The 26,357-nt window shown below is 54.0% G+C and overlaps 1 protein-coding gene across 6 annotated transcripts in view; it reads left to right on the forward strand.

The window, feature by feature from the left end:
• Hdac5 (histone deacetylase 5) overlaps positions 1 to 26,357 on the forward strand; it is a 34,995-nt gene that overhangs the window by 5,486 nt on the left and 3,152 nt on the right. Inside the window, exons 2-21 of one of the 6 annotated variants that reach the window (XM_087909936.1) lie at positions 379 to 589; positions 7,260 to 7,331; positions 11,671 to 11,787; positions 18,045 to 18,304; positions 18,399 to 18,543; positions 18,628 to 18,742; positions 19,213 to 19,343; positions 19,499 to 19,645; positions 19,734 to 19,846; positions 20,166 to 20,297; positions 20,479 to 20,701; positions 22,293 to 22,504; positions 22,714 to 22,992; positions 23,671 to 23,836; positions 24,417 to 24,550; positions 24,869 to 24,989; positions 25,308 to 25,357; positions 25,513 to 25,620; positions 25,993 to 26,048; positions 26,167 to 26,254. In XM_087909936.1, coding sequence (XP_087766062.1) covers positions 18,074 to 18,304; positions 18,399 to 18,543; positions 18,628 to 18,742; positions 19,213 to 19,343; positions 19,499 to 19,645; positions 19,734 to 19,846; positions 20,166 to 20,297; positions 20,479 to 20,701; positions 22,293 to 22,504; positions 22,714 to 22,992; positions 23,671 to 23,836; positions 24,417 to 24,550; positions 24,869 to 24,989; positions 25,308 to 25,357; positions 25,513 to 25,620; positions 25,993 to 26,048; positions 26,167 to 26,254 — 2,451 coding nt within the window. In that variant the 5' untranslated portion in view covers positions 379 to 589; positions 7,260 to 7,331; positions 11,671 to 11,787; positions 18,045 to 18,073. Of the gene's footprint in view, positions 1 to 378; positions 590 to 7,043; positions 7,332 to 11,670; positions 11,788 to 18,044; positions 18,305 to 18,398; positions 18,544 to 18,627; positions 18,743 to 19,212; positions 19,344 to 19,498; positions 19,646 to 19,733; positions 19,847 to 20,165; positions 20,298 to 20,478; positions 20,702 to 22,292; positions 22,505 to 22,713; positions 22,993 to 23,670; positions 23,837 to 24,416; positions 24,551 to 24,868; positions 24,990 to 25,307; positions 25,358 to 25,512; positions 25,621 to 25,992; positions 26,049 to 26,166; positions 26,255 to 26,357 lie in introns of those variants that run through there. The other 5 variants (XM_085695843.2, XM_085695844.2, XM_085695845.2 and 2 more) reach the window with 5 other exon arrangements.

Below are 26,357 nucleotides of genomic sequence, written 5' to 3' on the forward strand. Positions count from 1 at the left end.
GCTAAAGTACCCAGTAGCTTTCTCCCTGAGATTCTGCGAGGGATCCCAGATCAGCTCAGTCTTTCCCGTTGCCACAAATTGTGGTCAGAATCTTCCTGTACATCCTTGGTGACTTAGGCACCTTCCGGAGTCTGTAAGAGCTCCACACCTGGCACTGGACTGTGATGCCTGCAGAGATTGATGTGGTCGTTTCCTGTCCCTTGGGTATCAATTAGGAAGAGAAGAAATAAGAGTCTAGTCCAGCTCTGTTTATTTCCTATGTGCCCTGGTCAGGTGGCCCTCCCTCTCTTCCCAGGCACAAGCTGACCGCTCCAAGGTCTCCCTTGGCTCTCAGAGTCCCGAGTTAGGGACCGCTAACCCTGCTCCGTCTCTCCCCAGGGATGCCGTTCTGAGTGCCTGACTGCCTCACCCCGAAGGATGGCCTTGGATGGGCATTAGAGGCATTGCGGCCCCGGGCTCCCGTCCCATCCGTCTGTCTGTTATCGTCTGTCTCTCTTGACATCACCGCAGCTCCACCCCCTCCCGTCCCAGCCCCCAACGCCAGCTTCCTGCAGGCCCAGAGCCGGCATGAACTCTCCCAACGAGTCTGGTAAGAGCTGGGAGGTTGGAGAGGAGCCTCCTGGGGCAGTTTTGGATACAATGGGCTGTGTGGGTTTCCTGCCCAGGCCAGCTGACTGCCAGTGTCTGAGCTGTCAAGGATTGAAGGGGTCAAGAGTGGAGAACATCACAAAAAAAAAAAAAGAAAGAAAAAGAAAAAAAGGACAAAGGCCAGAGGCCAACTGTGAGGCAGACCTGGGAATCGATGGCTCTGGGCTCTGGGAGGGCCTGGATCTCTCTCTGCCCCGATGCCTGCCTTCAACATGAGAGCTTTGGGTACCTGAGATGGTGTGAATCTCTCCGGGTAGCCTGGGACAGTGCTGGAGGCATTTCCCTGGATACAGCTGAATGTTCATGCTACTTGTGGTGGTGGCTTCTTCCCTTGCTGGAGTGTCTCTTGTTCCATACCTTTTTTCTGGTGGAGCCTTACAGGGCCTTATGCCTTAGGCTTGGGTATACCGTGTGGGGAAGGAAGTCTTGGCCTTCTGCTGAGTGCAAAATAGATCACCCTCTTCCTCTTGGTAGATTCCTAAGTTGGGGTCACAGCTCCTGTTCCTCTCTGCTGGGACCCTGCTCAGTGCTGCCAGGAATAGTCTGTGGGTGGGACTCGAGGTAGCTTTATGTTTGGGTGTGTCCGGACATGTGCCCATGAGGATATAGCCAGATGTCTTGAGCTGGACCCTCCAGAGTTTCCCAGGAGGTCCCAGGTTAGTGTGGTCAGAGTAGCAGCTGCCTTTTGTCCCCAGCTGTCTTGTCCTGCAGTGTGACAAGTCCTGCGTCTGTCCTGCCCAGCTTCAGTCCTTCCCACCACACCCTGTCGCTGTATCGTTTTCTGCAAGCATGGATAGGTGAATATTTTCCCTCTTAGAGAAAGGGAAGTTGAGGGCATTGGATGAAAACCGAACTGCAAGAAGAAGGGAGAAATCCAACACCCCCGCTTCGTTCCCTAGCCACCTTCTTACTGTGTTTGTGGGTCCTCCTGGGGTCGACCTGTTCTTGCCTTTGTTCAGCCCCTAAGGGTTGCACCAGGCAGGCTCTAGAGCTCTGGCTTCCTGTCTCATCCTCTTAGGCTGGATGGTGAGAGGGATGGAAGAGGCCCGATGACTGTTCACTGGCCCCTCAGTTCTGCTCTTTGCACATCAGGCGTGACTGGCAATAATGCTGCTTGCTTCCTTTCTCTGAGCCATTTTCATATCTGCTTCCCATGGGGGTTGGGAGCTGACCCTTGACCAGGGGTACAGAAGCTGCCCAGGGACATCTGTTGGTGGCTTGGGAAGGACGTTTCTTAGCAGTAGGGCTTTGTTCTCTAGTAGTAGAAGGTTATCGTAATCCACTCAGTGGGAGAGATTTACTGTATTCTAGATGCTGATGGTCCAGGTTCTCCTCCTGCCGCCCTCCCAGAGCTGGCAGGTGTGCACCAGCTTGGCAGCTTCTGAGCTCTGGCAGGATAGGCATCCTTAGTGACCTGCCTCCTGGCTGGCTTTCCAGCTGCCCCCAGCAGGGGGAGATGCTGTCTTTTCCATGTGTGGGAGGGAGAGAAAGGTGGGGGGGGGGCACAGAATATAGAACTTCTTTTTAGGACTGGGTGAGAGAAACAGGGGTCTTCGCTTACAGCAAGAGGTGAACTGCTGTGGCCCTTCCCTAGTTTTTCCTGCAGTTCCGGAGCTGGTACTCTAGTGGACTCCAGCTGCCCTCTGCCACGGAGACAGCCAGTCTGAACACAGCTTTTCCTCTCTGAGGGGCTCAGCATCTGTTCTCTGAATTCAGCTGGCATCTGGATTGGGGCTGCTAATGCCCAGAGGCTGGCAGAAGCTGAGAATACATACCTTGGAATTCCACAGAAATAGAGTGAAACCACAATTTGTAACCAGAGCTCCTAGGTGTCCAGTTCCCTGTGGACACCTTGCAGAAGCCCCCCCCCCCCCCGAAAGAGAGATTTGGAGCCCCAGGACAGGCAGCAGACAGGAAGGAGTGATGAGTGTGACCCATCACTCCCCACATCCTGACCCCAATTGCTCTCCTCTCCCTAGGGCAGTCAGACACAGGGTGGGTACAGCAGTTCGCTTTCTCTCAGTGCTCTGCTTTCTCTCACCATAAGAACTTTTGGTTTGACAAGTCCTTGCTTGGCATCACCGAGGCTGGACTGTGATGGAACAGAGCAAGAAGACAGGAAATAGTCCGTCCCTGTCATCCCAGCCTGTAAGTCAGCATGCAAGTTCCTGTTGAGGGGTAGCAGGAGGAGATTAAGTGATCTGCTTCTGGGCCCACCACTTTGGGCAGTGGGCTCTCAGTTTGTATACTTCTGGGCTGGGCTGCATGCCAACGCTTGACCTCATCTACCTCTCTGAGGATTCTGCTTCCCAGAAGAGGCCGCTCTGCTCCTGTCTACCTTTCTACCTTTCTCTTTCGGCAGAGGAGGGTGCAAAGAGTGAGGCATTCTCTCTCTCTCTCTCTCTCTCTTTTAAGGCAAGGTTTCTCTGTGTTGTCCTGGTTGTCCCAAAACTCACTCTAGATCAGACTAGTCTTGAACTCATAGAGATCTTCTGCCTCTGCCTTTGAGTGCTGGAATTAAAGGCGTGTGCCATCACCACCCAGCTTTCCTTCCTTTCTCTCCTCCACCCCCACCCTTTTTTTTTTTTTTGTGGTCAGGCATTCTTTATTTTTCTGGACCCAGTGCTGTCTATGCATTCTCCTCCATGGGGTTAAAGACCGATCGAATCTGTAGCAGTCTGATTTGGCCTCACTGGCTTGAAGGAGCCTCCCTGGGACCTAGGACCTCGACTGCCCTGGCCATACCCTGTTCTCGGTGCCATTGCTCAGAGAGGGACAAGAATGTGGCCTGCCATGTGATCCTGTCTGGGTGTTTGTTGGTGGGGCCCTGGAGGAGGCATCCAGGTTCCTGATGCCCAGCGTGGGAGGGAGATGAGCTTCACGATAACACCTGTCTGCCCAGCACCTCCTCGCACCCTCTACACTTTCTCTCCTTCCCTTTCCCAGGAGGGAGGGCGGCTGCCCCCTCCCTTTGGGGTGACCAGAGAAACTGGGGCATGGGTGTGGGGTGGAGCCAGGAACCTTGGCGTCCTGTCTCCCTGCCTCAGGCTCTGCTTCTGAGCCCCTGGGAGGGCAGCCAGCCAGCCAGGAGGAGAAAGTGGGTCAGTGCTGGCCTGGGCAGGGGTCTGGGGAAAAGACCCATGGTCTCCCTTCTCTACTGAGGTGCCTTGACAGGTTGGAATCTGTTCTTTCTTTCTCTGCCTTGCTTCATCATCCCAGAGGGATTGAAGGCTTAGGACTGGATGGTGAGAGGAGTCAGGGTCAACCCAGAGGGGAGGTAGATGCCAAAGCAGATATCCACATTTTTCTTGCAGTTGGTTTTAAATGAGAAGATTTCTCCAGTACCTAACCGTGGACCTGGCTCGTGGTAGTTCCTGGGCCATAATGACGAGTCCTAGCATGACTGGGCACAAAGGATAAAAGTAGAGGGTAGTAGGTAGGGTTGATGTTTCCGGGGCATCTCACAGTTCAGGGTCTCAGGGCCAGCCTTAGGCTTTTTGACTGCACGAAGCAGTACTTCTCTGCCTATTCAATCAGGGCTCCATGCCAGCTTTTGGACCAAGGAAGTGAGAGCTGGAAGAGCTCAAGGAGGTAGCATTGGGCTCTCCCCTCTGCCCCAGCTTTAGAGGATTTGGAGGCCATAGTGTAGCCTTAGAGGGAGGGGGTGGAGGTAATGCTGCTGGGGAGGATAGAGCTGCTTCTATAGCCCCAACTGGGCTTGAATTTGCTGGTGCTGGCTATGGATGTGTTTTCTGTACCATGTCTTCAGTTTAGTACTTGGTGAGATTTGTGGACTAGGACTTGGGAGCTGGAGATAGGAATGGAGATGTAAGCAGAAAGAGGGGCATTGTCGCAGTGAAGGTTGAGGTTAGCTATTAGAAAGACTTTGTTACATTGTCTCCATCTTGGAAGAAAAAAGATGTCTGTCTTCCCTCCGGCTAGACCTGACTCTCATGTTTCCTTGGAGGATTTTGGGAATTACATTGAAGATTTCTCTTCCTAATAGAAGTCACGGTGGTGCTGACTGTTGTCCCTGAGCCCACACGTGGTAAAGAAGAGAATCCTTGTTACCAAGTTTGATAGCTTAAACCTGTAGTCCCAGCAGGAGTTAAGGCTGAGTCAGGAGGATTAGTGTGAGTTTGAGGCTAGCCTCGGCTACTGAGTGAGACCTTGCCTCCAAATTAAAAAGAAAAAGGAAGGAAAAAGAAAAGAGAAGAAAGGAAGTTCTCTTTGATTTTTGACATCAGGCTAATCTAGAGTCTGAGGGCCTTGCTCTCAGGTTGTCATGGCTGCTGACCTCCCTTGAGCAGGACTCCCTGCCTCTCTCCTATGCCTGGGGCAGGTAGAGTGAGCCAGGACAGGGCTAGCCAGCCCTTCTGGTTGTTCCCAGCGTGGGTGGGTGGAGTGCCGGCTGGGAGGGGCTGCTGTCCCTGGCTTTCTGGGCTCCCTTGTGTCTGCTGCCTGTGGCTCTCTTTGGAGGAAACCCTGGTCTTCCCTCTTGTTCTCAAGAGGACCTAATTGGCCAGGATGCAGTTGGGGAATGGGTGGCCCACAGGTGATGTCTTCCAGTGCCAAGCGCCTGGGTTGCTCAGCTCTACTGCCTTTTCTTCTAGAATCTGCCTTGGCTGTAGCATCAGACCCCTCCCAGTTTGGTTCCTGGTCTACCTCTGGGAACCAAACCCCTGTCCCCAGCAGCATCTGCCTCTCACCATGCTTGGGAAAGCTTGCCTCTACCATCCTCATCTATGGTTTTCCTACCTGAGGGAGGAGGCCCTTGCTATCCTGGCAGAAGCTTGGGAGCCACAGCCACCGTGTCCTTGGTTAGACAGCTTCTCCCAGGCTCCTGACAGTAGGGTGAGGTCATCCAGTCCAGAGAGAGGACAGGTGTCCCTGGCTCCGTGCCTGGAGTGGGGGGCAAGGAGGGGCCAGGAGGGGTCCAAAATAGCAACTGTGACGTCAGACAAGGGGAGGAGGATATAGACCCAGGAATAACCAGTCTATTAAAAGGTTCCAGTGAGGTCAGGGGGCCAAGTCAGTAGGAGGCACAACCTGGGGAGAAGGGGCAGGTCAGCAGTGGGGAGTGCTGGCAGGTGGCACCAACTTTGGTGGCATAGTGGCCCCATGGCCCACGAAGGCCCAAAGAGCTGGGGCTACTCCACCAGGCCAGGATGCTAATAGTTTTATGACTAATTGGAAGGCCTCCAACCCCACAGCTTCCTATTTGGGCTCTGGAGATCCTTGTCCCTGGGGCAGACTGTGTATGCCTTAGCCTGTCAGGTATGGTGGTCGGAACCTCAGAACTCCATCCCTCTCATGGGAGCATGTCTATGACTGGAATGACTTTCATCTTGCTGTACCTCAGTTTCCCCCCCCCCCCCCCCGTCTTGGCCTCTTTCTGGAGGTCATTGTTAGCATGAAGGCGATGGTGTTTGTGATGCCCTCAGCACGGGCACTGGGTACACTGCCAGGAAAACATTGATAGAGCTGAGAATGGGCAGGTGCTGTCCAGCCCCCTGCTGGGGCTGAACAAGGCCTACCCAGAGAGTCTCTCAGCTCTGGCTCTCTGAAAGAAAGCCCAGAAAGCCTGACGCCTGACTGCCAGAGGTGGCACTCTAGAATGGGTGGGAGAGAGCTGCCACCCTCCTGCTATTTAGGGTCCCCTTGATAGTAAGAGTGTAGGGAGGCATCTCCCAGCTCTGTGGGAAGGCAGCAGTTAAACAAGCTCCACAGGCTGTTAGGAGGAGGTGTGAGGTTAGACCAGGTGCTTGGTTGTCTGTCACCTCTCCCTAGTCTTTTTGATTCCTTTCCTTGCTCTGCACGGAAAGGGGGACAGAAGCAGATCCAGGCTGGCTTCTTGGTGTCCGGTCCATTGTTTGCCCACAGCAGTACCCAGAGCTGATCCCAGATGCTGGGTCCCCTGCCTGCACCCTTCACCAGTCCAGCCACTGGCCACCCAGGTCTGTGGCCTTGGCCCTGAGTGCAGGCCACCCCAGCCCCCCCCCTCCCCCTTGACTGGCGCTTCCTCCTGGGGTGGAACGCGCCTCCCCCCCATGGGGCCTCCGCCAGGCCTGGGCTCCTGGCAGCCAGCCGGCGGCTCCCTGAGCATGCTCCACCTATTTATAGACAGGGCCCTCCCCCAACTGCTATTTCAGTCTCCTGCCAGCTGCCGGCGGCTCATTCGGGGAGGAGGAGCAGGGAGCCAGGCCCAGAGCTGTCACCGGTGGCGCTGGGAGGGAACACAGAGAGCCTGCCTGCCCACTGAGCTCCCCTTCCTGTCCCCTGAGCACCCAGCCATAGCCCAACTCCTGGAACCTTTGGACAGGCCTTGGTTCATGCTCCTGTAGTAGAGAGCCCTCCTACAGCCTCATTAGCCTCCCTGCCTCTGCTGCCTCCAGAGCGCCCAGGCCGGATGAGGCGCCTCCTTGCCTTGTGGGTCCCAGCGGCAGTGGCCTGAGGGATCCTTGAGCAGCCAGCTGGCCCGGCTGACCACCTTCCCCTCACCGGCTTCCGCCTCGGGCGGCCCCTCCCTGGCATGCTGCTGGTGCCCAAGGCACAGGGGCTCGTGGAGATGCTGCAAACCATCTATGAGACCGAGTCCTGTTTCTCAGCAGATGGCATGTCAGGCCGGGAACCATCCTTGGAAATCCTGCCACGGACTCCTCTGCACAGCATCCCTGTGGCAGGTAAGTGGCTCTGTGTCCCCACCTGCCCTCAGCTCTTGGGCATCCTTCTACCTGGATTGAGCATCTTACCATGAGTCTTGCCCCACTGGGGTCTTTCTTCAGACTTTCTTGAGAGTTCCATGGATTGGAAGAGCTGTGCTTCTAGGGAAACCTCTCTTCCCTCCTTTCCACCCTGCCTCCTAGCTACCCTCTGCTGCATCCCTCTGGTGCCTCACTTCCAGCAGGATCAGCTCAGCAGTGAGGGGCTGGGGCTTCCTAGAGGATTCTGGCCTAGTTGGCACTATGGTCAGAGGGGAGGAAGTGGGTCAGTGACCTGTGTTCAGGCTCTCTGCTCCCCACAATTGAGCAGAAGAAGCAACATACACCTGGGGGGTACCTATAGGAATCAGAAATGTCCTGGCTTTTGTGGCTTGGTTTGACCTGGTCAGGGAACAGTGACTTTGGCAAGTTTTTGGTCAGGAGATTTCTGTGATTTAGACCCTTAAGGAGGAGGCTCAATGGGATAGGATAGAGCAAAAACTGGCAGCTGGGATGTTGAAGGATTGTGGCTGCTGTAGTTCCTAGCTCCCTCCTGGCTCGTCCGGTTCCTGAGGACAGAAAAGTGGTACTTTGACTCAGGTGGGCTTGAAGATGCCCTAACATAAGCTTGGGGATTCCTAGCCCTGCCACCTTCTCTGGGGAAACTTTTTTGATCCTTGGTGGGAGGTGGAGTCACCCCAAAGCTGGCCACTCCTTCTTTCGCTCCCAGGAACCTGTTGGCAGCATCAGGCCCTTCTGGTACAGCCTCCCCACCAGGCTGGCACCACAAGATGCTTCCTCCAGGGAGGGGCCTGCTGGACCCATGCCCGCTTGGCCCCTCCTGGCAGTGACTGGCTTGGTACTTGTAAGAGAGAGAGAGAGAAAAAAAATATATGTGTCTCTGTGTTAGAGCCCTTGACTCTGGATATGTGGGTGTGGATCTGAAGAGTCCAATTAGAAGGTGGGAGCTGTATGCCTCTCTAGGTACCTGGGATTTGGATGATTTGGATGATTTGGCTCTCAGCTGTCCAGGGATAAGGTTGCAGTAGGTTTGGGAAATGTCAGAAGGATGTTTTGAGAAGATTCGGAAACTCCTTGGGACAAGGTTTACTGTCTGCCCGGACATGGATGAGGATATCTACTTAGTCTCCTCTTCTAGGGCATAGTTGTGGAGACCAGCCCAGCAGTGTGCCCACCAGGCCTCTGGGATGGAGCTCCAAAGGCTGGTTCTTGCCCAGGGCTAATTGAGCTACAGCCCTTGTCCTCGGCGCCCAAACCTGGGCCTGTGGGTGTTAAGGTGGGCTCCTGGGAGGTGAAGGAATGGATATGGAGCATCACCTAGGGTGGCCCCTAGTTGTCCACCCGTTCTACATTGAGCCACCAGATGACCCCAAGTTCCCTCTTATTTACTTGTCTTCTTTGAATTAGACCCCAGAAATCCTGAAAGTTTAGGGCCATGTTCTTTCTGTCCCTGAGTATACCCCAGCCAATCCCTCTCTCCAGATCCCCAACCTGCCTTCTGAGCCATTGCACAGTCCCTGCTGGCAGGAGGGAGGTGTGAGTCACCCAGGCAGCTCAGGGAGAGGGCTAAGAATGTTCCCCCTGAGCAGCTCTGATGCTGAGTCTGTGACGCTGCTGGGGACAGATATAGGCCTGGAGCTTGGCTGCCTTTTTTTTTTTTTTTTTTTTTTTTGGACTCTGGAATGTAAATAGACATTTCAAATAGAAACACTTTAACCTTTGGGTTAAGAAAAAAAAAATCCTCCCTAGATAAACATGGCCATGAGGGCCCAGAAGCCTGGTGTTTCCCTCCTGTCCCTTGTCCCTTCTTACACCCTCTTCTTCCAATTTCTTGAGCAGCCTCCAGACAAGATGCAAAAACCTAAGACTGAAAACGCTGGTTTCCAAGGGTGCTTTCTTGGATGGCATTTCTGGTTTCCCCAGCCCAAGGGACGGGAGAAGTAACTCTTCCAAGTTGCTGCCTCTCTGTCCCTTGTAGCAGCAAGTCCTGGGAATTCTTGTTTGGGGGCAGCTTTTGCTCCCTGTGCTGTCGTGTTGGCTGCCAACACCCAGCACCCAGCACAGTGGGTGGCACCTAGATGAATGAGTGTTGCATGAGGGGGCGGAGGCCCAACCTTTTGGCAGGATGCCCGGGCGCTATTCTGGGTCTTGACCTGGTGGCTGAATAGAGACAGCTACGGTGGGCACCTAAGGGTGAATCAGTTCAAGAGGGACAGACGCACTCTGCTCTTCCTGCTTAAGGAAGGGACAGGGAGACAATTTCTGCCTCCACTGCTGGTGACTGGCGGCCTTTCTTAACAAATGGGTGTCTCTGTCTAGCCACCCTGTCACTGCCCTGTGCACAGTGCACCTCCACTTGGCCCTAGCTTGAGGATTCTGGGATCTTTAACTCCACTGTGGGATTCCCAATGGCCCAGAGTTGGGCTCTGATTTTTCCTGTCCCTTTTGGTTGAGCTGAGTCCTGGACACTATGAGAAGGAATGGCAGAAGAGGGAACTTCTCTGCCCACTGAGGAAGGTATGGATCTGGCGTGTGCCAGGAAGGAAGGAATGCTCTGGATGTTGGGAAGTCCCATGGGAAACTGGGGCTTTCCCTGGCTGTTCTTATTTAGGCTCTTGAGGCCATTCCGAGCATGGCTGTGTGTCAGGAATGTGTAGGTGTGGGGATGCCAGGAAGGTAGGAAGGGCAGGACTTGAATGGAACTAATATTGTAACACACAAGGTGACGAGGATACCGGGACTTTCCTCTCTGGTCTCTTTTAAGAAGGACATTAATAACCCACATTCCGTAATTGAGAAGGACCAGAGAAGTCAAAGAACTTACCCAAGATCACAGAATAAGTAGGTATTAGGCATTAAGATTTGAATTCAGGTCTGTCTGTGTGGGGCCATTGTAAATCCATACAAAAACTTTTACTCATGTTTCTCTCAAGAATGGTCCTTTGTCTGGGTGGGTGTGTCCTTGTACCTAGTGCCTGTGACTAGGCATGGGCTAGATTTAACTCTAGTTCGTCCCTTCAGTTGGGTGGCCATCTGCAGTATACAACCTGGACGATCTTAGGTGATAGGCCTGTCTGTGTGCTTCCAAAGATTGTGTTCCTAGAGTGTAGGGCCCCTTCTGGTCCCACTCCTGGGGCGTCTAAGAGTAGTTGGGTTCCCCCCCGCCCCCATAAATGCTTGGAACCACTTAGCCAATTATCTCTCTCCCTACAGGCACTTTGGCTCAAAGGACGATGAGGGCTTGGGAACAGAGTAAACCACTACCCGTACACACAGCCTTCTCCTGCCCCCATGCCCTCCTACCTCATCTTGTTTTTGAGACCCTCAGCTGTCCCTTCCCCTCTGCACAGCTGCCAGACAGGAAATCAAATTAACCGTGTCCGTACACAGCTGTAACAGCTGTCAGATTGTCAACAATCTGAGAGAGCGCAGGCAGTCCAGGGAAGCTGTGAGACAGTGGATCTTTGAATTGTAACAGAATCGCCAAGGGGATGTGTTCGGATGCAGGCTCTGAGTCTGTGCGCAGCTCAGGTGGCCGCATTTAAACTCCTCCTCTGGTGGCTCTGATGTAGAGCGGGTTGGAGTCTGGGCTGTCTCTCATGTTCAGTGGCAGGCCCTGGTGGGAGAAGGGCCTGTGCAGAGGGAGGGTGGCTGTTACCCTAGACAGACAAATACAATTCCCAGCAGCCTGGCAGTCTGGAGAGAGGATGTTTTGAGATGCCAAGAGCAGGTGTCTGAACTTGAGCAGGGTCGGGGGATGATGGCAAGCAGCCAGGTGGACAGGGTGCCTTGCTGGACGCTCAAGCCTGGGTTGTGCACGGAGAATAGAGGCAGGCCTGCCCTGGGGCCCCTAACGCCACCATTCCCTCCAGGTAGGATCCAACAGTCCCAGCAACAGCTGCAGGTTTTGCATGGTTACTGTGCCTTTTAATTGCCTGCAGCTTCTGTGCCCAGATATTTTTGGGGATGGTGGGGAGGTGGGAATCCTCTTTTCTAGATAGCCTCCTGTCAGCGCTGACTCCAAGGATACCTTGTGTCCTCCACCTGGATTCCGCATCCCTGTGAGATCGTTCAGAGTCTCGGCCTGCCTCCAGCTTTTCCTCCATTTGCCCTCCTCTCTCTTCTACCTTTGGGCTCTGGTAACCTTCATCTAGGATGCTTGATCTTTAGGGCTCCTTGTTGTATCTCTCACTAAATTTGGCACCAGCCTCCAGGCTTTCCCCTTTTGCTTTGTAGGGAGCGGGGCAGAGAGAGCCAGGAGAGTCTAGATTAAGCGCTGGCTCCTCTGCCTCCTTTTCAGGTGACCTTGGACAAGCCTGCTCCCTCTGTGGCCTCACTTTCCTTCTCCTGCAGCTGGGGGCGTTGAGTTGCCGAGCTCCTGGGCCTTTTCCTTACTGACATTCTGAGGGTCTCTGAGGTCAGTTTCGTGTTGCTTCTGCCTTGCTGGAGGAAGGGCTGAGGGTGTCCCAGCACCTTGCCCCAGGACGATAGAGAATAGCTTTGGGAAGAGGTGTCCCATATAGTGGGGTGCAGTAAGGTCGAGGATGGGAGGATTTCAGGCTGCTTCAGAGTGTGGGGGTTTGAAGGCAGGATCCAGAGTTTGTGTTCATTGTTCCAGGTGATGTTTTGGGGGGATGGATGGGATCCCACCTGCTGAGATCTTACCTGCAAAAAGCAGGCAGTGAAGCCAAGGAAATGGCCCTGAAATGCTTAGAGTTGAGAGGACGCTGCTCCCAGAACCTCGTCTCTTTCAGTGGCACCTAGCTGCTGGTTTGTAGGAAGGGCTCTGATGGGACAGGACCACAGAGTAACCTTCAGACAACCTGGATGAGAGCTAAGGCTTTACTGTAGCTGGAGTCTGAGCCTAGTATTAATTCATACAGCCTAAGTGGTCTGTGAAGTTGGCCTTACAAAATTTTTAGCCTTTTATTTTGTGTGCTTTTTTTTTGTTTAAAAATCAAAACAAAACATATTATTTATTTATTTTAATTTATCTATGTGTATAATTGTTTTGCCTGCTTTGTATGTCTGTGTACCATGTGCATGCCTGGTGCCTGAGGAGGTCAGAAGAGGGCATTGGATCTCCCAGGACTGGAATTACAGATGGTTATGAACTGCTGTGTGAGTGCCAGGAATTGAACCTGGGTTCTCTAGAAAAGCAGCTAGTGATCCTAACTGAGCCACTCTCCAGTCCTCTGTGTGTGTGTGTGAGAGAGAGAGAGAGACAGAGAGACAGAGTCACACAGAGAGAGACAGAGAGAATGTCTATGTAGTCCAAGTTGACCTTGACCTTACCTTGTTGCTCAAGAATTCGCCTACCTCAACTTTCTGAGTGTTGGTATATGCCATCATATTTACTGCATATTTACTGTTTACTGTTTTTTTTGTTGTTTTTTTTTTTGTTGTTGTTTTTTTAACCATTTTATTTCCTAGACAGGGTCTGACTATGTAGTTCTGTTTGTCCTAGAACTTGCTGTGTGGACAAGACTGGCTTTGAACTCACAGAGACATTTTTGATTTTTTGAGACACAGAGTCTGGCGATATAGCTCAGGTTGACCCCACTCCTACCCTGAGTACTAGGATTAGGCATATACTACCACACCTGGCTATTTTGTGAACTTTAGAAACTTATTGATGATGATGACGACAATGATGATGACTATCTTGGTGCTGGTGATCATTTACAGAGCCTCATGTATTAGGCAAGTACTTTATCACCGTGGTCCATTCTGAGCCCATAGAAACACTCTGAGTAGTAGTCAATAGGCTTTGCTAGATTGCCAAAGCGAGGAACACACACACACGCACACACACACACACACACACACAGGCACATGCACGCAGGCACACACGCATGCACATGCCAGGAGCCATTAATAATAATCGCCCTGACTAGTTCTTCTGAGATCTTCCGAGGCCTTTTGCCAAGCTCCCCAGCATTCTCCCGGGCTCAGCAGCCTGGGAGGTAGGTGCTCTGCTGCCATTTTGCAGATGCTTACAGGAAGCATGGGGAGGCGCCTGGAGCCTTGACTGACAAGTGGCACAGCCTTGAGCCTGGGCTGCCTCTTCCAAAGCCCTCACTCTTAACCATCACATGATTGTGTTCGCTTGCGTTGCTCGACGAGTTGTGTAAATTGCTAGGTGAGAGTCATACCCGGCCTGCACATGTGGAAATGCTGTCTGAATTGTGGTAGAACCTGTTGAGCCTCAATTGGCCTCTCTAGTCACGTAAGAGCACAGAAATAGATCATGGGAAACCGTCCCTGGTGGGGAGGGGTCATCGGCGTCATGGGCAGAGGAGTGCGAAGTGTGTTCCCTGCCTCCTTCCAAATTCTCTCAAAGCCAAGACAGGGACAAGAGCCTTTTTTCCATTCTCCAAGGGGTAGACAAGGTAATTAGGCATTTGAAGAAGCTGCTGATTGCTGGCAAAGGAGGCTACCTGTATACTGGTGGGGTGCGCCGTCTTCTTGGGTGGACTTTCTGCCTGTGCTGTCTGGAATGACGCCCCACACTGGAGCCAGGCTGAGCACATTTGTGCTTAGGAACATCCTGCTCATGCTGGGAGCCAGGCCACCTGGGTTTGGACCCCTGTTCTGCTGCTGCTTAGCCTGTGGGGTCTTGTGCACTGCCATCTCTCTGTGAAGCTTGGCTCCCAAAGCCTGTCACTGAGGGCTGAAAACAGATGGTCTCAAATGACCTCTCCAGGCAAAACGACTCCAGCGTCAGGGATTGTCTATATAGGCCTTGTGTCAATCCTGAGTGTCACATAGCTTAATGCTGCTCTCTTGTAAGACAAGATTCCCTCCTTCCTCACTGGCTTCTCTCTTGAGTCTTCTCAGTAGATCTGAATCTTGGTCTGCTCCAGGGTCGTTCCTCCCACCCTGTCCGGTGGAGTAGAAGGCACCCATTCCCTGCTGGTCAGGGTTTGTCTGACTTGTGATGTCTCCAAGGGAGGGTGGAGCATGGCTTGTAGAGTGTTCCAAGCAGGAGCAGGCCTTTTCCTTTGACCTAGGGTAGCTAGATCTGTTGCTTTGAGCCCTAATTCCCAAAGGTACTGTTTTTGTGGCCCAAACCTCTTATCTGCCTAGAGGCCACACCTCTTTGCCTGGGACTTGCTGTTTTTACTTTAAATTTCATGGTTTTTGTTGTTGTTAGTTGAGATAGGGTTTTACTCTGGAGCCCAGACTGAACTAGAACTCTCTGCAATCCTCCTGCCTCAGTTTTCTGAATGCTGGCACGAGCCACCATGGCTGGCTGTGGTTATTATTTTGTTTTTGAGGCAGGATCTCACTGAGCTACTCAGTCTGGCTTTCACCTCACAGTCCCTTGGCCTCAGCCTCCTGCATATCTAGGATTACAGTGTGCAACCTCCGGTTCACCCCTGAGGCCAGGCTGGCAGTGGACACAGAGTTGCCCCATTAGTCCCGCCTTCTGAAGGGTCTGGGCCTCTCCTATGGTATAGAACCTCCTGGGCTAGTGGGATTCATGGGCAGAAGAGGCCTACTGGATGAGAAGGGAACACCACTAGGTGTCAACTCTGCCCAATTATACCTGAGCCTGAGCTTAATGTGGGCAGGGCCATGCTGGCGGCTAGACACGGATGGCACTGACCACCCCACTGCCTGGGCTGGGAGCTTCTGCATGGAGGCCACATGGGTCGGTGTGCTCCTAAGGCCACCACTCCCTACAGGAAGCAAGGGTTTGAGTTCCTAGCGTCGGTGGTCAGTGCCTGTCCCTGGAGCCCTGGCACCTCTCTCCACAGGAAGTTCCTGGCATTGACACTGTTCTGCTCTCTGCAGGTCAGCATGGGGTGGGGGTGGGGCAGGTGGAATAAGGACCCAGGGTTTTCTGTCCCCTGTGATCTTGGCCTGTCAGGGGGCTATTTACTAGCCGGAGCTCTCACACTGTCATCTGCACATGCCCCTCTTCCCACCCTTTCCTCATTCCCGAGGTTCTCCAACCTTCCTAGGTCCACCAGGAGGCAACCAAGAGCCTCTTCCTGTCCTGACACACCCACTTCCCGTTCCAAGTGCTTGACTTGAATGGCAGCTGCTGTCACCTGCTCTGTTCTTGCCAAGCTGGCAGAGGGCACAGATCTTTAAGGAGATGCCCAGTCAGCCAAGCTCAAGGTTCTGTGCCAGGCAGACTATATTTTGGGGACCCCATTCTCTTGCTTCCCTGGCTTCCATCCTGAAAGGTTTGTTGCATGCTACAGATGGGTATTCTTCTGATTCCTCCTTGCATACCACCGGAGTAGGAGAGCCCTCTGGCTATCCTGTCACCTCACCTGCCGACCATGGGGCCCTGGTGCCCACTGCAGCACACAGCCAGGCATCTCGCGGGAGGATCCCCCGCTCAATATGAACCCCTAAACTTTCTACAAGAGAAGATACCCCTGCCCACCACTGTTCCAACCTGACCTAGCTGCTGTGAGGCAGGATCTTTAGACTCTTATCCTCCCTGGGCCGATGGGCTGACATCTACCTCCAATAGCCCTAGCACTGCAAAGGGACTGGTTGTAGCCAGTCTACATCTTGGTGGGGTGATCAGTGTCATGACTAAACCAGCTTTGGCTCAGAACTGATAACTCTCCAGCCAGTTTAGGGCTTTGCTGAATGCTTGGGGGTGGAGTGGGGGGGGTGCTGGGTAGACTAGAGGCTGGCCACCAGCTCTCTTGCTGCCACCCTGCTTTTTCACCCTGATGTAGAGCTGGTCCTCTCCAGAAAGGCCCTGGGAGTTTTGGGGCATCTTTCATCGAGGTGCTGGTCCAGGGCATGGAATAGAAGGGAAAGTGAGAGAGCGTGCCGTGAGGGGTGGGGGGTTGTGTTTGTCTCTGTGTGTGACTCCACCCTTTATGGCCTCATCTGGCCACTCCTGCAGATGTGGCTCTGGCCTGGTGGCCACAGAGTCGTCAGTGTGGCTGACAGAGAAACCACAGAGGAATGTGCTCAGCTTATGTTGGGGGAAGATGGGGTACTGAGAGACATCCTGCTGAGGCTCTCTCTCCCACCCCCACCTCCACCTCTAGTGGGTCCCAGGCAAAATAGGCTTAAGGGTGGTATGGCTTGCCCCAGGCCTGGTGATGCCCTTCAGTGCTGTGTTTCCTGAGAACATATGTGGGGGGCTCTTTTTAGTCCCTACCACTACATCCCTGTCACTCTTGATGTAGGGTCAGGTGTAGGGGGTTGGGGTTGGGAAGAGGCCTGAATACTGGCAACCATCAGGGTATCAGGGTTGTGTCCTCTCTGCCTGGGATGCAGTGGGCCCCTTGACTGGGCAAGCATCTTCCTGGCCCCATGTCCTCCCTGGGCTGGAGTGAGGAACATAGGATTTTTCTTTGGAGAAGTGGAGAGCAAAGGCGATGATCTGGTGTTGCCTTTTTTCGCTTCCTTCTTCCCAGGCAGCGGTATCCTGCCTTCCCCTTCCGGTTAGCTGCAAGCAGCTTTGTGGGGTGTGGGTTGGGTTTGGGGCTCCCTGCTGGTGTGGTGTTTGCCTGGTCGCCCTGGCAACCGTTGGGCAGTGATGTGGAATGACATTCAGTGACCAGAGGACAGTGTACAGGGATCAAGAGGTCAAGACCCAACCTTCCCATAAGCCAGTTGGAACCTTTCCCGTCCAGTGGCCCATTGTCCATGCGGACCTCAGAACCACCCGGTGGATCCCTCTCCCACTATGCCCTTCCCAAGGGTTCCTCCCCTGGTCTGGTCGGAGAGTGAGGTCCTTGCCACAGCTCCAGCCCTCCCCCTGCCATCACTCTTCCTGTCTGATTCCCTTTCCTTTCCTGTCTCCTCCTCCCACCTCCTCCCTGCTCTCCCATTCTCTCATCCCCCCTCCCCCCAACACAGCTGCTGTTTGGCTCCCGCTATATATAGCGGTAATTACAATAAAAGTGTTGAAAGGAGATAATCCAGCAGAGGAAGCCAGGCTGACTCCCAGCCCTCTCCTGTCCCTGGCGTGGTGCAACCCTGCACCCCCCTTTCCCTAAGGCCTCCTGTTCCCACCCTGCACCCCCCATGCTTGTCCCCCCTCATCTACCCTAGCCGGGATTAGACTGAAAGACTCACAGAGAACAAGCTACCTGGAAGCTCTTCACAGGCCCAATCCCTGCCTCGGTTTCTCTTCAAGGCATAGGTGGGGAGAAGGCAAGGGACAATGAGTGAAAGCCTAGGATTTAGATCATAGCCTGGTTCCTCAGTCATCTGACTACGTTTGGTCAAGTTACTCAGCACTCTCTCTGCCTCAATTTCCTTATCTGTGAAAGGGGTACTAATAACAGAATTGAACTCGTAATATCACTGTGCAGTGTAAGTGAGCCGTGCATAGAAGGTGCCTAGTATTAGCTGTCAGTGACCATATCAGGTGTTGAGTTCGAACTCTTTCCGGCTGCTCTTCACACTTCTGCATAGATACAGTTTTTCCTCAAACCCACGGCCTTATGCATGCCACGCCGACCCTTCCTGAAGCCCTGTTGCATACATAGTTTCTTATCGAAGTTCATGACTTCAGCCTCATATAAAGAAAGTGGAAGGCAGCATCCATGGGTGGAGAGATTTATGTCATTCAGGGTCTAGTGGACCTGTCTAGTAGTCTCTTGGGCCCTGGGGCCAGGTTGTCAGGGCCGAGAGCAGTCTGGGGCTGGACCCACTGACCACTTGTGTGTCTTGTGCCCACAGTGGAGGTGAAGCCGGTGCTGCCAGGAGCCATGCCCAGCTCCATGGGGGGTGGAGGTGGAGGTAGCCCTAGCCCTGTGGAGCTTCGGGGGACTCTGGCAGGCCCCATGGACCCTGCGCTACGGGAGCAGCAACTGCAGCAAGAGCTCCTGGTACTTAAGCAGCAGCAGCAGCTTCAGAAGCAGCTCTTGTTCGCCGAGTTTCAGAAGCAGCACGACCACCTGACGAGGCAGCATGAAGTCCAGCTGCAGAAGCATCTCAAGGTGAGCACGGGGGGCTCGGGGCCCACCAGAGTGGCAGCCGTGCCTGGGCCTGGCTCACCTCACCACCGCCTCTGCCCTCCTGCACCCACCGCAGCAGCAGCAGGAGATGCTGGCAGCGAAGAGGCAGCAAGAGCTGGAGCAGCAGCGGCAGCGGGAGCAGCAGCGGCAAGAGGAGCTGGAGAAACAGCGCCTGGAGCAGCAGCTGCTTGTCCTACGCAACAAGGAGAAGAGCAAAGAGAGTAAGACCAGTGGGCAGTTCCTGGGCCCTACCACGCCGCGGCCCCGGCGCCAGGCACCCAGCTCAGCTGTGCCCTGTCCTGTAGGTGCCATCGCCAGCACCGAGGTCAAGCTGAGGCTCCAGGAATTCCTCTTGTCAAAGTCAAAGGAGCCCACGCCAGGCAGCCTCAACCATTCCCTCCCACAGCACCCCAAATGCTGGTAATGGCTCTGGGGGGCAAGGGTTGGCAGAGGGGCCCAGCTCAGGGGCTGCCTGGTTATAGGATGGCTTGGGGCTCCCTGTTTTGCAACCGTTTTCGAGTTTTGCAGTCTGTCCTAGTAGGGGAGATCCCTCCATCCTGTTTCTCTCCCCCTTTTCCCAGGATCCATGAGGGAGAGGGGTGGAGGTAGCCATCCCCCATGTGGCCTTTCCATAACTCTCCTTTTCTATGATGTGTGGGGTAGCATATGCCTATAGATGTAGCACTCAGGATGTAGAGGAAGAAAGAATAGGGGTTCAAATTTGTCTTCAACTACGTAGCAAGTCTGAGGCCAGCCTGGGCTATATGAGACCCTCATTCAAAACATATATAAACAAACAAAACAAAATCTTCCAGATCAAACAACTCGCCTTCAGTGGCAGGTCAGGTGGGTAGGTGGTAACCCAGATCATGCTTCCACCCCATCCGCAGGGGAGCCCACCATGCTTCTTTGGACCAGAGTTCCCCTCCCCAGAGCGGCCCTCCTGGGACGCCTCCCTCCTACAAACTGCCTTTGCTTGGGCCCTATGACAGCCGTGATGACTTCCCCCTCCGCAAAACAGGTGGGTGAGTCCTAGCTTCCAGGAATATGGCTTCTGGGGTAGAGGTGGGCTTCTGCCAAGGGCAGTGCTGTGGCTTTGAGTTGCTCCCCCCCACAGGTGGGCTGGGCTTCAGGTCGGTGTGTAGCTCGATCTGAGTCCAGCCACTTTCTCTCCAGCCTCCGAACCCAACTTAAAAGTACGTTCGAGGCTAAAACAGAAGGTGGCGGAGAGGAGAAGCAGTCCCCTCCTGCGTCGGAAGGATGGCACTGTTATTAGTACCTTTAAGAAGAGAGCAGTTGAAATCACAGGCACGGGGCCTGGGGGTAAGGCCTCCTCTCCTGTCCTTATTGTGAAGGTCTGGGAGGAGGGGTGGCTCAAAGCAGGCCCAGGTGACAGCCACTTCTCCTATAGTGTCGTCAGTGTGTAACAGTGCGCCCGGCTCTGGCCCCAGCTCTCCCAACAGTTCCCACAGCACCATCGCTGAGAACGGCTTTACTGGCTCAGTCCCCAACATCCCCACTGAGGTACAGGACTGGCTGAAGCTGGGGACGGGGTAGGGGGCACAGAGGTGCTCTTTCTTTTGGAAGGAAGAGTTTGGCTCTTTCTGGCCTAGCTGGGTGTTCAGCTTAGATGCCTCTTGGAGGGTTCTTGGATATGTTGCCTTGAAAAGAGATTTGTCCCACAGGCCCCTGAAGGGGTCTGATCTCTCTGTTACCCCCACTTGGTGTTCAGGGTTGGGGGAGTGAGAGACCATTCAGAGCCCTTGGCCTTCGTCCAGGTCACCCCTCTTGGCTGTCTCTCCTTTGCCTGCTTTCATGTCTGTCTCTCCTGACTGCTCCCCAGATGCTCCCCCAGCACCGGGCCCTCCCTCTGGACAGCTCCCCAAACCAGTTCAGCCTCTACACGTCTCCTTCTCTGCCCAACATCTCCCTAGGGCTGCAGGCCACAGTCACCGTCACCAACTCGCACCTCACCGTAAGTACAGGGCACATATCCTAGCTCGGACGTACCTTCCCCAAGGCCCTACGAGAGCTGAGCTGGCATGACCTGATCTGGTGGGTGGGCAGAGGATACAAGAGGGATGCTGGTCAGAGTTGGTAAGACAGGGGCAGTATCAGTGTGTGCCTTATCTACCATCACCCTCCAACTTCACCAGGCCTCCCCGAAGCTGTCGACACAGCAGGAGGCTGAGAGGCAGGCCCTTCAGTCCCTGCGGCAGGGCGGCACGCTGACTGGCAAGTTCATGAGCACATCGTCCATCCCTGGCTGCCTGCTGGGCGTGACGCTGGAGGGCGACACAAGCCCCCACGGGCATGCTTCCCTGCTGCAGCACGTTCTGCTGCTGGAACAGGCCCGGCAACAGAGCACGCTTATAGCTGGTGAGTAGATAAATGTGTGCCCGAGAAGGGGTGTTTGACTCTCATGGTGGCTCAAGTCAGGCCTATCTCTAGATAGCCAGGGATACTCTTTAGCCTTGCCACAATCAGTAGCAACATCATTGATTTCTCCCATGCTCTGAAAACATCGTGTACCAGTGTTCGGTATGCCAGGCACTTGACCGAACCTGCCACTGTTACCAAGTTCATATTCCATAGCAGAGCTGACCCGCAGGAATAACGCAGGCCACACTCTGTTTATTTAGTTAGGTGGGTTTTTTTTTTTTTTTAGGGGCGGGCAGGGCTCACTGTGTCACTATGTAGCCCAGGCTGACCTCAGACTTTTGACAATCCTCTTTCCTCAGCATCGAGAGTCCTAGGATTATAGACATGACATATCATACCAAGCTACTAACCATACACTTGATTTAAAACTTTTCCCACATTTAACACTTGAAAGACGACTGAGAAGGTGGCTCACTGGGTCAAGGGATAGCCATGCCGGTGTGAGGACTTGAGTTCAGATCCCCAGTTTGCATGCACAGCCAGACACGGTAGTTAGTACAAGGTTGTATTTCAAGCACTCCCACGTGAGATGGAGGCGGAGACAGGGGAATTCCTGGGAACTCGCAGGCCAGCTGGCCTAGTGTACATAGAAGTAAATAGTAAGAACGCTGTGTTAGGCAAGGACTGATACCCTAGACTGTCCTCTGGTTTCCACATGCTGCATCTACACACATAAACAGCATGCAAACACTATTTTACTTTTTATTTGTTTATTTATTTTGAGACATCGTCTCACTATGTAGCTCTGGCTGGCCTCAAACTCACTGTGTAGACCAGGCTAACCTCTAACTCAGTGATCTACTGTACTTTGCTATGATTAAAGATGAGTGCCTCTAAGCCTAACAATATTTTTTCCTTAAAGAAATGGGTGGAATTAATCTAATAATACATAGTTCTTTCTTTTTTTCCTGAGACAGGGTTCCTCTGTGTAGCCTTGGCTGTCCTGGAACTCATTCTGTAGACCAGGCTGTCCTTGAAGTCATAGAGAATTCTGCCTCCCAAGTGCTGGGATTAAAGGCGTGTGCTATCATTGCCTGGCTTATATATTTAACTTCTATCTAGAATATTATTATCATTTAAGTTTTTGTTTCATGTGAGCCTTGGAATCCCATGTATGTTTCATTCTGGTAGCGCATGTCAATTTAGGCTGTGTTTCAAGGGCTCACTTATTGCCCATAGCAATGACATTGGACAGCATTAGACAGTCGGCCCTTAGTACCTGCCAACATTCTTAAGGGCTCTGCTAGAAAGACACATGGCCTTGGCCCAGAACTTCTCAGCCTGGCAGCATCTACAAGGTCTACCGGCAGGGAGATCTTGTCACAGATGGAGAGAACTGGTCATTGTGCCTGCGTGTGGTGGGCCCAGGACTACTTGTGCACACTCAGGCAAATCAGAGGGACAGAAAAGTGCCCCTAGGAGGGCTTGCTGTGCCTGTGGCTCAGAACTCACTGTGAAGGTATAGAGAGAAGAGAGAGGGTCCCCCAGCTCCCCGAATAGTGCTTACTTCCCTTCTCCACCTCTGTAGTGCCTCTCCATGGGCAGTCCCCATTGGTGACGGGTGAACGTGTGGCCAGCAGCATGAGGACAGTGGGCAAGCTCCCGAGGCACCGACCTCTGAGCCGCACTCAGTCCTCTCCACTGCCGCAGAGTCCCCAGGCCCTGCAGCAGCTGGTCATGCAGCAGCAGCACCAGCAGTTCCTAGAGAAGCAGAAGCAGCAGCAGATGCAGCTGGGCAAGGTACAACCAGACAGGCAATGTCCTGGGCTACCCAGGAGTGACCCAGGCTGGCAAGACACATGGGGGCTGAACCTGGGGTGCTGAGTGCTTTGAGGAACCACTTTCGCAGTTTCCAATTCCCATAGAATCCCCTGGACAGGTGCCTGACTGGGACAGGGAGAGAAAGGCTAAAGGTTGCCACCACCAGACAATGCGCTTTCTTCTCCCAGATCCTTACTAAGACGGGGGAGCTGCCAAGGCAGCCCACCACCCACCCTGAGGAGACAGAGGAGGAGCTGACAGAGCAGCAAGAGGCCTTGCTGGGGGAGGGGACCCTGACCATGCCCCGGGAAGGCTCCACAGAGAGCGAGAGCACCCAGGAAGACCTAGAAGAGGAGGAGGATGAAGAGGAGGAAGACGAAGACTGCATTCAGGTCAAGGATGAGGAAGACGAGAGTGGTCCTGATGAGGGCCCTGACCTAGAGGAGTCCAATGCTGGTTACAAAAAGGTACCTCCCACACACTTGGTCTCCACTGACTGTCCTTCCCCATTCCCTGATTTGCTCTCCTGATTGTCAGTCCCCAGTGGTACGGTTGCCAGGCCTTGAGCAGCTTTCTAAAGAACAAGAAGGGGAGGAGAGATGGGGGGGGTAAGAGGGAGATCCTGTATGGTCCCTGAGCTGTGCCCGCCTGCCAGTCTTCTCCCTTCGTGACTGCCCTTGTCTCTTGACTGTGCAAGTACGCTTCTGTGTGTGTGCATGCACAGGGCCTGTGTGTTTCTGTTTTTGTGCCTGCGTCGGCTGGTTGTGCGTTGGTCTCTGCGTGCATGCGTGCGTGTGTACACACACGCCCCCACTGTTACTACAGTGTGCCTTGAGCCTAGTGCGCTCCATTCATTGCGGACACAGCCCCAAGCCCTTAGGCCTGACTCATCCCGCCCCCACCCACCCACCCCCGTCCTTCTCAGCTTCTTACCTCAATGCTACTATCTGGAGTGACTCATCACATACCCCATCTTCCCCCATCTTGCCGGGAGATGGCAAGGCTGGAGTGTCTCCTGTCCCTGGAGGGAGCAAGTGGGAGGAGGTGGGGGAAGGAGGAGACTTGGGGGCCCTCTGGAGGCTGAAAGGACCCTGTACTCAGTCCCATTCAGACTGAGCCTTACCAGCTGTCTTACTCCTTTGCAGTTGTTCACAGATGCCCAGCAGCTACAGCCCCTGCAGGTGTACCAGGCACCCCTCAGCCTGGCCACTGTGCCTCATCAGGCCCTGGGCCGCACCCAATCCTCACCTGCTGCTCCTGGAAGCATGAAGAGCCCCCCAGACCAGCCCACTAAGCACCTCTTCACCACAGGTAAGCCCCACCACTGTCCACTCCATCCTTCTACCATGCACCAGGGGCTTGGATATGTAGTATCCAGTGTCCTGCATACACACTGCATGGAGGGGAAAGGGTTCTTCATCTCTTCCTGTGCCCCACAGCTGTTCGTGGGAGCAGCAGCAGCTTCTCTCCAAGGAGGATAGACAGCTTTGCTCCTGCTCTCTGGGGGGCAGTATCTTCTCTGTGCCTCCTGGCCTCCTTCCTCCCTGTGGGATTAACAGTGAGGCCTCAGTAGAACCCAGAAGGCTTTTACCCGTGAGGCTGCCACATGCTTGGTTCTGACATGGCATGAACTTGCTGACTCTGTCTCACCAGTGGGGACCAGTGCATGGGCAGATGTGATGGGGAGAAGGAGGAATGTACCATGGGGATGATAAAGGATTTGCAGAGGACTGAGAGTGGGACCAGCTTCAGCCAGGCTGGGTTTGAAGAGAGGAGAGAGGGTTGTATGTGAATGTTGGTGGATAGCTAGAATAGCCATAGATTGTCATTAGGACCGGGTGTGCAGTAGGGTTCAGAACAGTTCTGGCTGACACAAGGGTCTGTGGCCCAGGTGTGGTCTATGACACATTCATGCTGAAGCACCAGTGCACGTGCGGGAACACACATGTACACCCGGAGCACGCCGGCCGCATCCAGAGCATATGGTCCCGGCTGCAGGAAACTGGCCTGCTCAGCAAGTGTGAGGTGAGGGAGCCCCCTACCTTCAGCTGGGACTTCCATCTGAGTGATGCCTTCACTCCTCTCCTAACAAAGCCTCACCCACACCCTAGCCCTCCGGTCAGCTCTGAAACGTCCCCAGTTCCATCCCTTGTGAGCTGCTTCCCTCATGGTCCCCAGCTACCTGGGAAAGAGTCCTGGAATGGGGTCTCTCAAGGACCAAGGCATAGTTACTCCAAATCCTTTAGTTCTCCTGGAGGTTGGCTCTGTGAGCATTGGGCTGTAGTTGTCAAGAGAGTTGAGCCTTGTCAACGCTCTCTGGCCTCTCTTGACCTCCTCTGACAGCGGATCCGGGGTCGTAAAGCCACGCTGGATGAAATCCAGACAGTGCATTCTGAGTACCACACCCTGCTCTATGGGACCAGCCCCCTCAACCGGCAGAAGCTGGACAGCAAGAAACTGCTTGGTGAGCTGCCGGGCGTGGTTCCGCATGTGTCCTCAGTCTGAGTGTGATGGGGCTGTCATGAAGACCACCAAGCCAGAGTAGCCCGCAGTCCTAGTGGGTCACATCCCCAAGAGGGTGCCATTAGCCTAGATGCAGAATGAACATACTGTAGGGTATCAGGCTTAAAGGTGGACTTTGATGGTGGTCTGTGTTTCTTCCCAACCTGCCATGTCCCTACCGTAACAGAAGATAGAGGTCTCAGCTGGCATGGACTACATGGCCCATGCCAACTGGCAAGTGGGACACCTTTCAGAGCATCTCTGTCCCTCTTCCCTGCAGGCCCCATCAGCCAGAAGATGTACGCCATGCTGCCTTGTGGGGGCATTGGGGTGAGTGGGGTATGTGGGAGTGGGCAAGTGGCTCTCCCAGCTTGGCCCCTTCCTCCCTGCCCCCCGTGGCTGCTCGCCTGCTCTCTGGTGCCCACTCCCATTCCTCCCCTCCCCCTGCAGAGGGCACACTGAAGCCCGATCTCCTGCCCCTGCAGGTGGACAGCGACACTGTGTGGAATGAGATGCACTCCTCCAGTGCTGTGCGAATGGCGGTGGGCTGCCTGGTAGAGCTGGCCTTCAAAGTGGCTGCAGGAGAGCTCAAGGTAAGGTTATACGATGGCCTCTGTGCTTTTGGCTGCTTCCTGTGTCTTTAGGAGCAGGTGTTCAGGGGCAGCAGTGACCTCCGCTCATCAAGACCATTGTCCTTTGCTGCTTTGAAGTCTTGAGTGCTAGGATGGGGAGAAGCTCAAGGGACAGCCATGGTTTGAGGGTCCTGGGGGACCAAGTAGGCACTAAAGCCTGAGGCTCTTGTGTGTATCTGCAGGGGAGAGACAGCTGTTTGCCTGGGGGCTGCAGTTGGCGTTCATAGAAGTGCATTTCTGTGTTCCCATCCCTGCTTGGCTTGTGCTTCTCTCCTTATCTACCCTGTCCCTGACATGGCTTTCCTGACAGTTATCCTTCTGCTTGTACTTCAGAATGGATTTGCCATCATCCGGCCCCCAGGACATCATGCTGAGGAGTCCACAGCCATGTGAGTACCACTCTGACCTGACCTTGGCCCTCTGCCATCAGCCCTTCCTATCTTTTACTTGAAGCAAACCTCACGTCACTCAAGCTGACCTCCCTGCCCTCTCCTCCTCCCCACACAGGGGATTCTGCTTCTTCAACTCTGTAGCCATCACAGCTAAACTCCTGCAGCAGAAGCTGAACGTGGGCAAGGTGCTCATCGTGGACTGGGTAGGCAGTGGGCTGGGCTGCCTGGGCAGGGATGGGCAGAGCTATGCCATGGAAGGCCTTCAGAAGTGCCTCCACCTCTGGGTGGCACTAGGACTCACTCCTT

This window comes from Myodes glareolus, chromosome 9 (assembly GCF_982192425.1).
Source record: "Myodes glareolus chromosome 9, mMyoGla1.1, whole genome shotgun sequence".
Lineage (NCBI taxonomy): Eukaryota > Metazoa > Chordata > Mammalia > Rodentia > Cricetidae > Myodes > Myodes glareolus.